This window comes from Odontesthes bonariensis, chromosome 15 (genome assembly GCF_027942865.1).
Source record: "Odontesthes bonariensis isolate fOdoBon6 chromosome 15, fOdoBon6.hap1, whole genome shotgun sequence".
Lineage (NCBI taxonomy): Eukaryota > Metazoa > Chordata > Actinopteri > Atheriniformes > Atherinopsidae > Odontesthes > Odontesthes bonariensis.
Genome location: NC_134520.1, coordinates 12,616,363 through 12,634,389, shown reverse-complemented (window position 1 = coordinate 12,634,389; position 18,027 = coordinate 12,616,363). Strand labels below are relative to the sequence as shown.

Below are 18,027 nucleotides of genomic sequence, written 5' to 3'. Positions count from 1 at the left end.
CATCTTCATATAATATAATCCTCATCCATGCAATCTGTTATCTCAAATGCAGAATCAACACAAACAGAAATCAAGTTTACATTCATATCAACTTTCAGCATGGAAACATTAATCAGTCTCACTACCATAGCTTTAACCCTTGGAATAATGCAACACGAAAGAAACACCAAAATCAAAAAGAAAAAGAAAATAATCCCTCCAATCCTCATTAACCAGGAGGTCCAACCTCCAGTAATCTACCATGGATGTCAGTCATGTTATTAGACATATCAGGAACAAAAGTACAACATCGTTCCCCTATTAAATGACAGACACCTCCCTTCTCAGCTAATAAGTAGTCTAAAGCCATTCTACTTTGCAGACTCATAGTTCTTATGGCCTGCTGTTCCTTTGTCAGCAAAATGAAACCGTCTTCAGTTACAGCAGCAAGATTTCCTAACTCAATTGACAAGTCATTAATATCAACACTGGTTGATCATTAATAGCATGTGGAGTCAAACAACAAACGTAGCAACTGTCATTCCTTATTTTCCTCGCCGTTTGATGCATCAGTTGCCACCAGTTGTTATCAGCATGATCGTCAGGGAAGTGATGAATCTCTCTTCGAGTCAGCTGATGAGTATTATTAGGATAATTACTCAGATTAATCACAAACTGTCTTTGCTGTACCTTTCCCCAAATAAAAACAGGGGTGATCAGAATATTCACAGTACCAATGCAATGTTGGAACAGGCCATCTTCCATACAACTGCATTGTAATCTCGTAGTGGAATGTCCTTTCTTCTTGTAATAAAACAGAAGAAACACTACCATAAAACAATATAATAATAAATAAATTCCCGCTGCCTCTGTCTGAGTGGCTTCTGCGCTTCAGGCTGTTACCAGTCTGGCACAGGTGGGCGGTCGTTGGAAGCCCCTCTAGGTAGGGGGTTCAGAACCAGGATGCTTTTCAGATGGTGTGGTGAACACTTTGCAGTGTGTAGCATGAACCCAGTGTCTTTTCCCTGGACCTTCATGGCAGTGTGAGTCACCAGCAGAATCTGGAACGGACCTCTACACCGTTTGTCTCTCCAGTGACGTCTCCTGGTCTCTTTGATCAGCACCCACTGTCCTGGCTGGAACTGGTGCCGAGGTCTATCGGCCACTAGGGAGGGCAGCTTTCACTATCTGATGAGAGACAGAAAGAGAACGTGACAGAACCTTACGATATTCCAACATGGAATATTCAAAATGAGCAGTTATTAGCATGCTTAAGTTAGTACACTCTTAACCCGAACTAGTTGAGTTTACTAGAAAATCGCGTGGAAACCCGTTGCCTTATCCCGTTTAAGTTTTTACAAAACATGAAACTAAACCTTTTAAGTTGTATTGGCATAGATAACTTAGACATATTCAAGTTTACATTAGTAACCTTTACTCAAAACCATTAGTTCACATAACTTATCTCTTTTCTGAGGTCTAGCCAACCATTTTAGGTCAAATGCACATAAATATATATAAAAGCATTACTTAACATCATTTGTTGATATAAGTAATGTATTGTCTTCAAATTTTAATTAATGACTTATACTGTTTTGATTTAGAGTTTGTATATACCATTGTAGTAATGGTAGAGGTGGAGGCAAGAAAAGGCTTAGTCCAGACTTCCTCCTGCAGTAAGCACTTTTATCTTGACAGACAATTCACAGGAACAATAGTGAATTTCAACCAACCCCCATGTATTCGAACAAGTGGTGGTAACTTTCTATCTCACCACTTTCAGTTATGGTGCAGATTTAGTTAAAATGCAACACGAACAAAAACCTTGTACTACACCGTCACTGCGTACAGAACATAAACATAAAACACATACAAACTCTACCACAGCACTAAATACAGCACATAAACGGGAAACAGAGAGCACCCATAATGCAATGCGGCAACACACCCAAAGCACGCCACAATATATTGTTTAAAAAGAAATTTGTATGGGAAGGAAGAAATTAAAAAATACTTTTAAATTGTTCAAGTTATTTTATTTCAGAAAACATTGAAATTAACAAATAAAAATTAACACAAATAATTCACTGCAGCAATAATGAATTAAGACTGGTGCAGTCCTAAGCTAACCTTTAGCAAACGTTTAGCAACCAGACCGATCTTAATAATTGCTTTACACACTCTTCCGTCTACTTAGTGTCGTTAAAACTACTTTAAAACATCCACAGTTTATTTTTAAATACACAATTCAGTTTTCTCCAAAAATCGAGCTGGTCACGCTCTCACACAGGACGGGTCTTGACTCTCAGTTGAACTTCAAATAGGCTCCGCCCCTCCCTCACAGAACATAACTTTATATGTAATCTCTGCTTAACATGATCATTGCAGTGTATATTTTCACATTTCTAATCCAAAGAACTAATTTGATTTAGTAATTACATAGATTTTTACAAAACATAATAGAATAAGTAATGAACACTAAAACGTTTAATTGAAAACAAATTCCGGGTTTACAGTGTATTGGGTCTTCCTCCTGTGTTTGCGGGCCTTCCAAAAAGGATTTAGCTCAAATTAGCTCTGGATCTATTTTCCATCCGCATATACATGAGAAACAAACTTATTTTTACTGGGGTTACTCTTTTTTAATTATTTTTCATAATCTTCATCGGGTCCCGGGTTATTTTTAAACCCAAAAGTAACATGCAACGCTTCTGCTGACATATAGTCTTGTAATCTGGACACTACATTCTTTCCTTCAGTTAAAAAGGCTGTGGCTGCACCAGCTGGATCTTTCTCTAGCAGATTTAATTTGTAACAATAAAGGGGTGATCCAGCTCCTTTGAGAACAAATAAGTCTCTTGCCTTAATTTCCTTTTGCCTTTTCACAAATATCTTTCCACCATAATCTCCATCATCATCACTTTCTTGTTCCACTTTCATTCTCCGCACACAAACACAAATCATCTTCCTTTCTGTGAAACATCACTTTGTTTTTGGTCCAGTTTGACTTGACTTGATTTGATTTTTCTTTCTCTGCGTTTACTTTCTCCAGTTCCTTCTTTCTTTCCTGCTTGAATCAACCAGAATTTCACATCCTCTATGCCTTCCTTCCCTTCCTCGTGATATCCCTGATAATATAATTTCAATTGAATTTTTTAATCAATAGTTCACTGTGCCAAATTAATTAAATTAATCTCATAGAACCATGGACATGGACTGTATTTTAATTTATATTATTAGAGCTCCCACAAAAGTTAACATAAACAATATCAATTTTTTCAACCATATCCAGAATTCCTCCTTTGGACGCATGATCTAATCTGTCCGTCCACTTAGCAAACAAGGAAAAAAAAATGTTTAGGTAGGCATGGCCTACCATCAGAAAAATGCCAACCAGAACCGCTGGCAAAAGTACAGCCATCCGATTTAAAAAAAAAAAAAAAAAAAAAGCGATGTTTTCCACAAAGCTCCGCAATCGTGAACCACCTCAAAAACATATTTGGAATCTGTATAAATAAATAGTCACAGGTTTTCTTTCCGCTAACTTGCAAGCCTCAGTTAAAGCAATTAATTCAAACCCACAGCAAAACGAGAGGAGGAGTCATTAACATACAGGAAAAGATCAGGGTTAGACAAAGGGGTGTCCCGTTATCAGGACGGGGGAACAAACAACATTCAAAACAGCTGCGCAGTCATGCCGCTCTCCATCCCCCTCAGTAAGCAGAAGTTGACTTTTAACCATCCTCCTCAGAAGTGTGGCTGGTTTTAAAGTGATACAGCGTTTAACTATAATGTTGGGCATGTCCAATAATATAATGAATATCTAAGCCACCTTGCTACTGATAAATGAGACGTCTTTTGTTCCAGGTGGATGACACAAACAGAATGTAGAACAAAAACTGTTAGTGGATTATATCCAACAATGTCACATGACGCCAACACTGCTTTCTCAGCTGCAGCAACAGCGCTGCGACTGCATTAAGCCTACTGGAATAATAAACCACAGGTTGCAATTTATCACCATGGGATTGCAACAACACAGATGACATGAAACCAGCCTTTTCAGCCACCATTTGGATAAATGGTTTCTCAGAATTTGGTAAGGCCAATGCAGACGCAGCGGACAAGGCGTTTTTCAAATCAATGAAGGCCAATTCTGCTTAGGGGCTGCCAAGCCCCTCCCATATATTAAGCTGGCCAATGGCGCTTCCAGCTCAAAGTAATTTGCAATGTGAACTCTGCAATAACCTAGCCTGACTACGTCATACTCACGATTCTAGTCAGAATGTGAGTCTGATACCGCTCAATAGAGATTTGAGTATGGGGCGTGTTTCAACCGAACCAGGAGAAAAAATGCCTCTTCGCTCAATTGGATAGACCTACAACCAATCAGAGCAACGTAGTATGTGACGTAGATTAAGCAACACACACATTTGTTGTAGGAAGGACGGCAAAAACATATTTTCTATCCATAAAAGCCTTTATCGCGTTCCTCTGTTCGTCTTTCAAAATGAATGTAGAACAGACTCGATGGCAGAATCTACACACCCTAGCTCTCCAGCGGCAGCCATGTTCAGCTCTTTAGTGACGTAGTCGATAATGTCCCTGTTGATCATCTGTCCATCATCGTATAAAGCCCGCCCTGGCAATCTGATTGGGTCGACCGATTCTTGGTCGGGCATAATGATTTCCCAACTGAGCAGAGCCAGACCGAACTTCCCGACCAAAACTTTTATGGGCGGGGCTAAGTTCGGCTGGCACCCAGGCTAGCAATAACCTGCCATACCCAAGAATGACATCATGTGTTTCTTTGTGAGAGGTTTTGGGATGTTCAGAACTGCATCAATGCGCTGAGAGGACAGATTTCTGCTCATGAGAGAACATGACCAAGAAACGTCACTTCTTCCTTCACAAATTCACAAATTGAAATTTTGTGACCTTTTCCTTTGAAGATGTTGAAGCAGTTTCAACATGTCTGTCCTACATTGATCCGTAAATCCTGCTGAAAGTAATAAATCATCAACGTATTGGATAAGGACAGTTCCAGGAGTCAGAGTCAAATCAGCCAGAGATTCTTTCAATGCTGTGTTAAAATAGTTGGACTTTCAGTGTATCCCTGACATAGACGGGTACAACAATAATAACAACTGGTTCACAATCTTTAATAAGGCCAACATCGTATTTATGAGCTGCCCACAATGAAATAGGCAGCTTTGCGAGATCTGCATCCGCAGAGGAAGCAGTAGCCAGCAATAGACACCACAATGACACCACAGGTGGCATTGTGTATGCTTTCTTCGTATGCTTTTCAGCTTGTTTCCTCAACAGTGACGCTCGCTGGTCTGGAGAGAACTGCAAATGTGACGCATTCTCGGCGCAAACTGCGCTTATGAGCTGAAGGAACTGTGAAGGGGCTGGCGCTTTCGATGACGTCATTAATGGTTCTCGAGCCAGAACAGTTGCGTGGTTGTGCCGAGTAAGAATCAGGCTTGAGCCGTTCGAGCGAGCAGTTTGCAGTGGTGTCAAAAATACACATATTTGTTACTTAAGTAGAAGTATAGATACTGCAGTTTAAAAACACTTTGGTAAAAGTTGAAGTATCAACTTAACCTTTTTACTCAAGTAAAAGTGAAAAAGTATGTGCTCCAAAACCTACTTAAAGTATAAAAGTATAAAGTAACCTTTAAATAATTTTTTTTTTTAAAACCCACACACAAAGGTAGATGCCACTATATGAATTGCAAGCTTAATTTGAAAAGTGATTAGTTCTACATTTGTACTTCGTTACTTGACACCTCTGCTTTTCAGCAACGGTTCCGTAAAAACACGATTGATCACCCTGCTTCTGTGTGCTTGTAGATATGAGTTCTTCAACGAGCTCTACCACCGCTTTTTGCTTACACCCAAAGTCATGATGAAGTGCCTGTGCCTGCAGGCGCTTGCGATAGTCTACGGCAAGTGCTTCGAGGAGATCGGCCCCTTCGCAGACACAAAATACATCGTGGGCATGCTGGACCGGGTATGTGCAGCCAAACTGTACCTGCAAGCGTTTACGGTGCTTTTATATCTATCAATAAAGGCTCAAATCTACATCACATACCTTTTGGTTACAGTGTACAGACAAGCTGGAAAGGGACAGACTCATCCTCTTTCTCAACAAGCTCATTCTCAACAAGGTAAATTGTTAAAAAAAATAGATGCATAAATGAATGATAAAGGGAGGGGCCTAACTTGTTCATTTTTGCAGAAAAATGTGAAAGACGTGATGGATTCAAATGGAGTCCGCATCTTGGTGGACCTGCTCACCATAGCCCACCTGCACACCAGCAGAGCGACTGTGCCACTTCAGGTATGAACTGTGGCCAGAAAGTAGAATTCTCCACTCGGCTCATCCCATATGTGAAAATCTTTGTTCTCCGTTTCCACAGAGCAACGTGCTGGAGGCATCACCGGACATGAAGAGAGAAAGTGAGAAGGAGTGGTACTTCGGTAATGCAGACAAGGAACGAAGAGGGCCTTTTAGTTTTGAAGAGGTAGGTCATTTTGGCCCAGTTTTAACTGGGATTCATCCTGCTAACAGGTCATTTTTGCCCAGTTTTAACTGGGATTCATCCTGCTGACAGGTCATTTTGGCCCAGTTTTAACTGGGATTCATCCTGCTGACAGGTCATTTTGGCCCAGTTTTAACTGGGATTCATCCTGCTGACAGGTCATTTTGGCCCAGTTTTAACTGGGATTCATCCTGCTGACAGGTCATTTTGGCCCAGTTTTAACTGGGATTCATCCTGCTAACAGGTCATTTTGGCCCAGTTTTAACTGGGATTCATCCTGCTGACAGGTCATTTTGGCCCAGTTTTAACTGGGATTCATCCTGCTGACAGGTCATTTTGGCCCAGTTTTAACTGGGATTAATCCTGCTGACAGGTCATTTTGGCCCAGTTTTAACTGGGATTCATCCTGCTGACAGGTCATTTTGGCCCAGTTTTTGGGATGCTAACAGGTCATTTTGGCCCAGTTTTAACTGGGATTCATCCTGCTAACAGGTCATTTTGGCCCAGTTTTAACTGGGATTCATCCTGCTAACAGGTCATTTTGGCCCAGTTTTAACTGGGATTCATCCTGCTGACAGGTCATTTTGGCCCAGTTTTGGGGATTCATCCTGCTAACAGGTCATTTTGGCCCAGTTTTGACTGGGATTCATCCTGCTAACAGGTCATTTTGGCCCAGTTTTAACTGGGATTCATCCTGCTGACAGGTCATTTTGGCCCAGTTTTAACTGGGATTCATCCTGCTGACAGGTCATTTTGGCCCAGTTTTGGGGATTTTGGCCTGGTTTTTGAGATTCATCCTTTCCAACAGGAATGCTTTACTTTACCATTTTTCTGTTGCATCTTTGTCCAGATGCAGGAGTTTTGGAGCACAGGTGTCCTCACAGCAAAGACACGCTGCTGGGCACAGGGGATGGATGGTTGGCGCCCTCTACAGGCCATTCCCCAACTGAAGTGGTGCCTCCTGGCCTCCGGACAGGCAGTGATGAACGAGTCTGATCTGGCAACGCTGATCCTCAACATGCTAATCACCATGTGCTCGTACTACCCAAGCCGGTGGGGACTACTGGTTGTGTGTTTTGTTTTCCCATCTTGTGTTTTTTACAGTAATAATTTCATGAACCTGTCGGGTTGTTTTTAAGGTTTGTTTGGAAGGATAAATCGGTGAACAATAATTATGATAACGCTCTTAATTTACTTTGTATCTAGGGACCAAGATAACGCCATTATCCGTCCTTTACCTAAGATCAAGAGGATGATCAGCGACAATGCCTGTCTCCCACACATTGTCCAGGTAAAGTTGTGCTATATAAGTCCTACTCGAGTAGATGGGGTGATAAGATGAAGTGACATTCTGTGGTTTCCCATTGTCCACTCCAGCTGCTGTTGACGTTTGACCCCATCCTGGTGGAAAAGGTTGCTAATCTTATGTACCTAGTGATGCAGGACAACCCCAACCTGCAACGCCTCTATTTAACAGGGGTCTTCTTCTTCATCATGATGTACACAGGCTCCAACGTTCTTCCTGTTGCAAGGTAAAAGCATGTCATGGACCATACACGCTGTCTAACACATTCATCTACTTCTATGTTCTACACAAATGAAAGAAAAGAAATGAAAGGTCAGTGTTGTGTGTGCCGCGATATCTGACATTTCCTTCTTTTCTTTAGGTTCCTGAAGTACACTCATTTGAAACAAGCCTTCAAATCAGAAGAGGTGAAAATAACTTTTGGATGTGAAATCTTTTACCTTTTAATAAAAACAGATTAATTCCAATAAATGAAGTCGCCGTTCTTCTGAAAATGATCTGTCGTGCTTGTGTCCACAGTCCAAGGGGCAGGACATCGTGCAGCGTAGTGTTCTGGGACCAGTGTTGCCTGAGGCCATGGTGTGCTATCTGGAAAACTACGAGGCCGAGCGCTTGTCTGAGATATTCCTTGGGGAATTTGACACACCAGAGGCCATATGGAGCAGCGAGATGAGGTGTGAAGAGGCCTCTGTCTTGGCTGGCTCCTTCTTATTTAGATGGCTGTCTGGTTTATGTGAATGTCTTTGAACTCTCTGTTACAGGCGGCTGATGATAGAGAAGATAGCAGCTCATGTTGCAGACTTCAGCCCCAGGCTGCAGAGCAACACACGAGCCCTTTACCAGTACTGCCCCATTCCTGTAATCAGCTTCCCTCAGCTGGACAACGAGCTCTTCTGCAACATCTACTACCTCAGACATCTGTGCGACACCATTCGCTTCCCCAACTGGCCCATTAGGGATGCTGTATGTGTTTTCTCACCTTACTTTTTTTTAGTGTCCTGCTTCTGTTTTCTACCAAAGGGTTCATGAGGCACTACTCTGATTACTCCTGCAGGTGAAGCTACTGAAAGACACTCTTGAAGCTTGGAAAAGAGAGGTGGAAAAGAAGCCTCCTTCGATGTCTGTGGATGATGCGTATGAAGTCCTCAATCTGCCTAAAGGACAGGGCCAGTGAGTAAAAAAAAAAAACACGTTCTGCTTTTAAAATGATCATAGATGGTACACAACACATTGAGTTGATTTCCTGTGGCATTATGCCCCTTACTGTCATTGAAAGTTGTCTTTTTTTTGTCTTCAGGCATGAGGAAAGTAAAATTAGGAAAGCCTACTTCCGACTGGCACAGAAGTACCATCCTGACAAAAACCCAGAGGGAAGGGTGCGTGCATATAATATGCATAATAATAACTAGGGCTGGGCAACGATTAAAATATTTAATCTAATTAATCACATGATTTCCCTGATTAATCACGATTAATCGCATTTGTACGCAAAATCCAAAAGTAGTGTATAGCTGTTAGCATTTAGTTTTATTTTAAATGTGCTGCCATATAAATGAAAGTGCCATAACATTTGTTGTGCAAACACACTTTTAACATCAGCATCTTTCTGTAGTTTTTATGTAGAAGCCTCGCTCCACTGTCTGTTTCCTTGAATGACTTGCTGCTATCAGTTGTGTGTTTTGCCTTTAAGTGATATTTTAGACTGGAACTACTACGCTGAGAAGACAATTCAACTTGGCAGTGTTTACAGATGACTTTGGTTCTGTCGACTCTGCCGTCTGGAAGAACTTTAAAAAGAAAATGGCCGAGTAAAAGTTCCGTACCCTTCTCCATGTTTGGTGGATCAGCAGACAGCAACAGACTTTTACAAAATAAAAGCCTGTGAGCAACAGACTTTTACAATAATAAAATAAATAGTAAAACGGGTGGTCCGTGGCGTAGTGGGTTGAGCAGGCGTCCCATGTACAGAGGCTATAGTCCTCGCTGCAACTGGCCTCGGTTCGAGTCCCGCATCGGACGGCCCTGTGCTGCGTGTTGTTCCCCGTCTCTCTGCTTCCTGTTTCTCTGAACTTTCCTATCCATTAAAGGCACAAAAGGCCCCCCCCCAATTTTTTTTTTTTTATTCGAAAACTAAAATAAATAAAGAAAATAAATCACGCGTTAATGCGATAATAACGAGTTAACTCGCCCAGCCCTAACAATAACTATTCAGAATGATTTTAGCAACTTGTTTTGTATTTCAGGACATGTTTGAGAGAGTTAACAAAGCCTACGAGTTCCTCTGCACAAAGTCTGCCCGAATCGTGGACGGCCCCGACCCAGAAAACATTATCCTCATCCTCAAAGCCCAGAGCATACTGTTCAACCGACACAAACAAGGTGTGTAGGTCGAAAAGATTGTTACAGTGAAAGTGAAGATGTGATGTGGGCTTTTTGTTTCAATCGTTGCTAATTGTTATGTTCCTCCACAGAACTGGAACCTTACAAATATGCCGGTTACCCCATGCTCATCAAAACCATCACGATGGAGACCGAGGACGAGCAGCTTTTCTCTAAAACATCACCTCTCCTCCCGGCTGCTACTGACCTGGCCTTCCACACGGTGAACTGCTCGGCTCTTAATGCAGAGGAACTGCGCCGTGAGAACGGCATCGAGGTATTTACGACACATTGAGCCCTTAAATATCAGCATCTGGGAATGCTATCTGCGGGTAACCGAGTCTGTTTCTTCAGATATTATTGGAGGCTCTCTCTCGTTGTGTTGCTGTGTTAACGGCATCCAGCAAGCTTGATGACATGGCTGTACAGGTAGAATGATCAGAACATGCTTTTGTTTGTTTTTTGGTATTTGGAAAGATTTCTTCAACTCTTACTCCACCCACAGGTGTGCGGGCACATCTGTAGGTGCTACAGTGTGGCAGCACAGTTTGAAGAATGCAAGGAGAAGATCATTGAACTGCCCAACATCATCCGGGACCTCTGTCACATCTTGTTCTACGGAAAGGTTTGGATCTGTGTTCTGATCAGATATGAACGTGTCCCATTGACATTTTCACACTCATTGGGGTTACATGGCGCTGAAAGGATCAGATTGTCTAAATTACAATAAGAATGAGTTGAGCGAGGGTAATTCTCCTTGGATATATGGCGGTGAATGAATGGGATCAGAGGCACAAAGCGTGTCATACCCCGGTATGATAGGTGGCGCTGTACCCATTCCAGCTGTTGCTAATAGAGCCACTTCCTGTTGACCTCTTCACCACCAACAACAACAACAAACTCAGGCATTGGAGAAAGATGGAGAACGCAGAGCCAGATGAAGCTACGTCCCTCTACATTTGGTCTGTGATGAGCTGCTTGTTGCACAAACTCGATGCCCAACGGAGCATTCTCCATCGCGTTGTTTGTTTCTTTCTGACGTCGACAACAACCGGAATATCGTCTCCTTTGACTTCCGGGTCACGACCCCGGGAAAACATCTGGAGCATGCGCAGAACGCAAAGTCTGATTCACGGTCAACAAGCAGGTTTACTTTTACTTTCAACCGAGTTATCTCGGGGTCTTAATCCGATCCAATTTCTTGTCAGATTAAGGTGTCTACATGCAGTTTTATTAATCTGTAATTTAGACAATAATCCGATCCTTTCAGTGCCATGTAACCCCACTGACTGATGACTTGTGTGTTAATGCTTGCTGTCATCAGAGGCTGTTATCTTACATCAGTGTTAATTGCTTAACAAATAACTGCTAGCCATCTTTTTCTTCTGCCTCTAATAGTTTTAGATCAGTGATTTTGACCCCTTTAAGAGCCACCCGCTGCTCTCCAAATGATCAGGAAATACAGATGGAATCCAGCTGTTTAGGTGCTGAATAGAATCAGTTTTCAAATAATTAGTTTTATTAATGTGTTATGATGAGAAAGACGAGCTTAAATGGAAGTGTTTCATAGGAATTGTGTTGCCCAACAGTGATCCATTCTGTTTCCACCTTGCCTCCTCTCAGGGTCTCCCAAAGACTGCTGCACTGGCAGTTCAGTGTGTCAGCTCCTTCGCGGTGGATTTCTTCCTGCAAACCCATCTGTATCACGCTGGTGTGCTCTGGCACCTTCTGGTCCACCTCTTCAACTACGACTACACCCTGGAGGAGAGTGGAGTGCAGGCTAACCAGGACACAAACCAGCAGGAGGTTGCCAACAGCTTGGCCAAGCTCAGCCTGGTGGCACTCAGTCGTCTGGGAGGCTGCGCTCAGACGCCACACTCCCCGGATGGCAATAACCCTGTTTCAGAGACCAACGGCATAGAGGGAACCCCTCCAGAGAACCCCACCATCCGTAAGAGCTTAGCATCCATGCTCACACCGTACATCTCAAAGAAGCTGGGGACAGGATCTCCTGCTGAGGTCAGTCGAACGGGGGGTCGAGCAGAGTTGGGTTCGTGCTGCATGTCACGGATCATCAGAGGATATAATTAGATTCTCCTTGTGCTGATTTCAGGTTTTGAAGCTGCTGAATAGTAACTCTGAGAATCCCTACCTGATCTGGAACAATGGAACACAAGCCGAGCTGTTGGAGTTCCTGGAGGGTCAACAGGAGGGAAACATCAAGAGGGTCAGGAAGACTCGCAGCCGTTCAGATTTAGGTGACAGAGTGACGTCCATGCGCGATTACTCACGTAGCCGCGTTGTTTCGTTCAACAGGGAGAAAATGACAAGAGCTTCGGTGCAGAGTTTCTGTTCAGTGATCACAGCAAAGAGCTCATCGTGGGGGAAATATTTGTCCGGGTGTACAACGAGCAACCTTCTTTCCCGCTGGAGGTGAGTGTTCCAGCTCCGCTTAGTCGTGTTGTTGTTTGGCGTTACAGAGGCAGAGGTTTCCAGGCAGATAACACAAAGCTCCATTCTTAAGCCTCATCTTTAAAAAGACCCTTCAACAGTGGTTGAGAGCAACCAGACCTGCTCTCATGGGTAACCCCTCCGTCTTTTCCATTTTGTGTATGAACTCTTAACTTTGATGTGAATTAGTGTTTTTTTTGTTTGTTTGTTTTTTGTGTCAGATTTATGCATGTTATATCCGTTTGTCATGGTGTTTTTTTTTTTTTTTTTTTTTTAATGATACCTACCTTTGGACAACGGATGAAATTTAGCAACTGTGCTAACTCTGGCATATTTACATTGATGCTCTGCTGATATGTTGATTAATATAAATAAATAAAAAATAACTAAACAAATAATAAATCGCTGTTAATGTCAGAAGTGTATGTAAATCTCTCTACCGTCTCTCTGTTTAGTTCCCCAAAGCCTTTGCTGCCAGTCTGCTGGACTACGTCGGCTCGCAGGCTCAGTACCTCCACACTCTGCTGGCTATGAGTCAGAGCAACAAGGTGGAGTCCCAGCACCACGCCGAGAGGCTACGTTTCGCTGAGATGGCTTTGGAGGCTCTGCGTAATGTCATCAAGAACAACGCTGGTGAGAAGGAACACCAATGAATGCTGAGTTGTATTTAGTTGCTTTAAAGCTTCTTTTCTGAGCTGCTCTCTGCTTTCAACCACAGGCTCAGAATCCGAGTGCATTGGCCATTTCAAGCTGCTCTTCTCTTTGTTGCGGGTGCATGGAGCCGGTAGAGTGCAGCAGCTGGTTTTGGAGGTAGAGTCGATTAAATCTGGGTCCGGACTTTTATATCTTGTGTGGATCCCTGTGAGGCCTCATCGTAATCGCATCGGTTTCTCCTGCAGGTTGTGAATACGGTGACGTCAAACCAAGAATGCGTGAGCAACATCGCCGAGTCCCTGGTGTTGTCCAACCTTTTGTTGCTGATGCACTCACTTCCCTCCAGTAAGCAGCTGTAATAGCGATCATTCTGTGTGGGATTCTTTCTCTGCTTTCATTGTTGAGCAGTGAGCTTAAATTCATGTTCTTGCATCTTTAGGCAGGCAGTTGGTGCTGGAAACCCTCTATGCACTGACTTCAAACACAAAGATAGTCAAAGAGGCTATGGCCAAAGGTCGGTGAACTTGTACTTTTTTACATATATATATATTTATATGTGTGTGATTTTTGCCTGCATAATGTTTCCGTTTATCTACGTGTCTCACAGGTGCTCTGATCTACTTGCTGGACCTCTTCTGTAACTGCACACACCCCCAGGTTCGCACTCAGACTGCGGAGCTCTTCTCCAAGATGACCTCAGACAAACTGGTTGGACCAAAGGTCAGCTTGGACTGATGTGTTGTATAATCATCATTATATCTGCAAATAACTCACCTTTTGTGTCTCTTGCTCTCTGCCAGGTACGTCTCACACTCGTGCGCTTCCTTCCGGGTGTTTTCATGGATGCGATGCGAGACAACGCAGAGGCGGCCGTTCACATATTTGAAGGAACGCACGAAAACCCCGAGCTCATCTGGAACGACAACTCAAGGGAGAAAGTGTCCACCACCGTCCGGGAGATGATGCTTGAGTATGTTTGATTTGTGGTGTAAGCAGCCGTTACCAGAACTGTCTCAGAGGGTGATGTCGATGCTTTTCTATGTCTCTGCAGACACTTTAAGCAGCAGAAGGACAATCCTGATGTGAACTGGAAGGTAAGTGTTAATCAGTTTGTCCGAATGTTTTGTGGCTCGGTGTGAAAATCAACTTTTTGGCCTTTGTGCTCAGTTGCCGGATGATTTCACGGTGGCTTATGGAGCGGGTCAGGGGGAGCTTGAGGTCGGTGGAGTCTTCTTGCGCATCTTTATTGCTCAGCCTGGGTGGGTGCTACGCAAGCCTCGAGAGTTCCTGGTGTCCCTCCTGGAAACCCTGACCGAGCTGCTGGAAAAGAACAACCCCAGCGTGAGCAGATGTGCTATTTGGAAACTAAAAAAAACTAATTATTTTTGCCTTTCTTTTTTTTTGTTTAATATTTTTATTGGGAAGTATGGTACATTGGAATAGAAATCAATGTCACATTTACATTGAGCATTGTATCACCACTGTCAGTTTGAGCAAACATATTGATACAGTCAAAATAATGTGCATCTTGATGAGTTAACAAAAAAAAGCACACAGTCTACCTCCTCTAGTGTTTTTGGTTGTTTCTTTTTCACAACAATTCCAGAACAATACACAATTGTAGGGGGCTACTTAACTAACAGTTAAAGACATCTATATGTAGCAATTGAATGAATATAATAAGTGTAATATGTACATGTGTGTGTAAGCTCTTTTTGCCTTTCTAACTGGCATCTGTGGTTTCCTGCAGGGAGAGGCCCTGGAGACGGTTACCACGGCGGCAGTTTGCCTCTTCAGCACCCAGAGCCAGCTGGCTGACCAGGTTCCTCCTCTGGGCCACCTGCCTCGCGTCCTGGCAGCACTCAACCACAAGAACAACGCCGTGCCCAAGAGCTCCATCCGCCTCATCCACGTCCTGTCGGACAACGAGGAAAGCGTTCCGTGTCTGAGCTGACACTAGATCACAGAAAGCCCAACAGGGGCTTAAACTTCCCCCTCTCTTTGCGACATAATACAGTGCTAAAGCTGCGTTGTTTTGCACAGCTGTGTGTTCGCTCCATGGCTTCTCTGGAGACGATCGGCCCTCTGATGGCTGGAATGAAGGTTCGGGCAGACATGGCCGGCCTGGCGTGTGAAGCTCTCAACCGGATGTTCCAAAAGGAGCAGACGGAACTAGTTGCTCAGGTGAGTTCTCAGTTTTGTTGCTTTATCTTCACCACGTTCAACGCGGCCTTAACGAAACGTCTCATAACTGATTAACAGGCTCTCAAAGTGGAGCTCGTTCCATACCTCCTGAAATTACTGGAAGGAATTGGCCTGGAGACGTTAGATAACCCTGCAGCTACCAAGGCCCAGATAGTGAAAGCCCTCAAATCCATGACTCGCAGTCTACAGTTTGGAGAGCAGGTATGAGTTAGTAGTTTAACTAATGCAGTGACATCACAGTGATGGATGTGACTTAAAGCCCTTTGCTTTGTAGGTGAATGAAATTCTTTCGAGGTGTGGAGTGCCTTCAAAGACCAGAAACATGATCTCTTCATCTCAGAGTCCCAGACTGCAGGCTACCTGACAGGTAACGGGTTTATCAACAGCAAAATATTTCTTTGATTACTTTAAAGGTAGGTCTTGATTCTCTTACTCTCTCTGATCTATGAAGTATTCTCAATGCTTTGCTTTTCCCTAAAAAAAAACAAAACCAAACACCTGGCTGTTTCTTCACTTGACCTGAAACCCAGCAACCCTTCCGTCTGTCCACGTCTTTTAACCACCTGGCTCTACCTTTCCCTTCCTCTCTGTCCTCCGGATTTCCTCCTCAGGGGTTTCCACTCCTTCTCTCCTGGCCTCCAGCAGCCCACTGCGAGGTGGGCTTTAGACTCCAGAGCTCGGCCCTCACAGCCCTCCTCTCTCTTGCTCTGATGCAGGTAGACTCGTACCTGACTACTACTACCATCCTCTCCCTCTTTACTTTCATCCCTTTTCCACTCTCATCTTTTCACCTCACAGTACTAAAGATGTCATTTCATCCTCACTAAATCATCTGCTCCATCCTTAAGATTTATGTGTTTACACTGTATATACCATAATCTGAGTTAAAGGGATAATCCGGAGTAAAATGCACTTTAGATCAATTTACGGGATGTTGGGAGTACATACGTTGAGTTGACATCAAAATCATGTCATTCGGATGTGTTTTGAGAATTTCGATTTGACCGTTTTTAGCCAAAAGTCGTTAGCCTGGAAGTGATGAGGGAATCGAGTATCGCAGCCACAAAACACTATTTTTATACCTCTTCTACAGCTCCAAACAACATAACACTTACGTGGTAGTGAGTAGAGGGTCCCTAAAGCCAAACCGAAGTGTCCCGAGGTCTTCATGTGGTCGGATATAGAGTCCAGAATGGATTTAATCAAGCCAGTACCTTTCCGGAAATGTGTCTGCTGCAGCTGCCGCTACAGACCGTGGTGAAGTTGGTTTGATATTGGTTTGAAAAAAAAGACACCTTATTTCCTTATTGTGAATATCTGTCGAATATCCAATATCAAACCAACTTCACCACGGTCTGTAGCGGCAGCAGACACATTTCCAGAAAGGTACTGGCTTGATTGAATTCATTCTGGACTCTATTTCCGACCACATGAAGACCTCGGGACACTTCGGTTTGGCTTTAGGGACCCTCTACTCACTACCACGTAAGTGTTATGTTGTTTGGAGCTGTAGAAGAGGTATAAAAATAGCGTTTTGTAGCTGCGATACTCGATGCCCTCATCACTTCCAGGCTAACGACTTTTGGCTAAAAACGGTCAAATCGAAATTCTCAAAGATTTATGTGTATACACTGTATATATCATAATCTGAGTTAAGGTGTCCTTAGGAAGGATCAAATTGCATCACAAATTAATCAGAAAAAGATGCTAAAAACAGAAAATATCCAGATTAATCAACTGCAAAGTGAGTTCAGGATAGCCAAGCTTTCTTAGTGCTAACTGGACCAACAAACTCCAGTCGGATACAGTCGGTATCACCATGGTTGTAACATACTTTCTGTCTTTTTTAACTCATCTTTACTCACTCGGGCCTGGTCCATGCTTACAGAAAAGGAGCATTCGATGCATCCTTTTAATGCTTGCACTCCGCCTCTTCAGTCGAGTGAAGAGAGCACATAATCTGCCTCCAAGGAGCTTATATGCTCAAGTTACCATTAAGACAAATTCTGGCTTAACGCCTAAAACTCCTGGCTGACTCATCTAGCCTTGAAGCTCTGTGTTTTAGTGGTTCTCCCCACAGAACTGAATACAACTATTGACCCTCATACTCCATGTACAACCCCTCGTACAAAAGCATCCAAAGTTAGAATCCTGCAGCCATCACCCCTTCATAAACCACAGTCAGTAGTTTCTGGGTGTGTCCACACAGTGTTTTTACAGTGGGAGCGAAATGCTCGCCAACGTTTTGGCTGAGCTTCTCCGGTACAGTATAGGATGGACAGACGCAGACAGAAGTACTTCTTTTCCATTGTTTATGTTGCCTGGATGATGACTTCTACTTGTATGATGAAAAAAAGAATGAATATAATTATAATAATATATTATATATATGTTATAATATATATTTTTAATATCATATAATCTAATAATGAATATAATATAATATAAAAAAATAATGAATATTTCAGAAAAGTGCCAAACTACACTTTGTGGACACTCGGC

At 43.0% G+C, this 18,027-nt stretch overlaps 1 protein-coding gene across 1 annotated transcript; it reads left to right on the top strand.

The window, feature by feature from the left end:
• The first annotated feature begins 3,346 nt into the window (after positions 1-3,346).
• LOC142399966 (dnaJ homolog subfamily C member 13-like) lies at positions 3,347-15,274 on the top strand. Its single transcript, XM_075484528.1, has 29 exons — positions 3,347-3,390; positions 5,839-5,998; positions 6,093-6,155; positions 6,227-6,328; positions 6,408-6,512; positions 7,381-7,583; positions 7,737-7,821; positions 7,908-8,062; positions 8,198-8,243; positions 8,356-8,510; positions 8,598-8,799; positions 8,891-9,006; positions 9,134-9,212; positions 10,080-10,215; positions 10,308-10,492; positions 10,570-10,644; positions 10,721-10,840; positions 11,839-12,234; positions 12,329-12,442; positions 12,532-12,648; positions 13,122-13,299; positions 13,385-13,476; positions 13,566-13,665; positions 13,760-13,834; positions 13,928-14,040; positions 14,121-14,290; positions 14,372-14,414; positions 14,488-14,661; positions 15,071-15,274. Exons 1-29 carry the CDS (start codon positions 3,347-3,349, stop codon positions 15,272-15,274), a joined length of 3,807 nt encoding a protein of 1,268 aa, XP_075340643.1.
• Positions 15,275-18,027: the final 2,753 nt, after the last annotated feature.

Bases quoted from the DNA above. Each gene is read 5' to 3' on its own strand.
- LOC142399966 (XM_075484528.1), top strand. From the start codon at position 3,347: ATGGCCTACCATCAGAAAAATGCCAACCAGAACCGCTGGCAAAA. The intron at 6,513-7,380 runs GTAGGTCATTTT...ATCTTTGTCCAG, and splicing joins GGCCTTTTAGTTTTGAAGAG to ATGCAGGAGTTTTGGAGCAC. The intron at 10,645-10,720 runs GTAGAATGATCA...CTCCACCCACAG, and splicing joins TTGATGACATGGCTGTACAG to GTGTGCGGGCACATCTGTAG.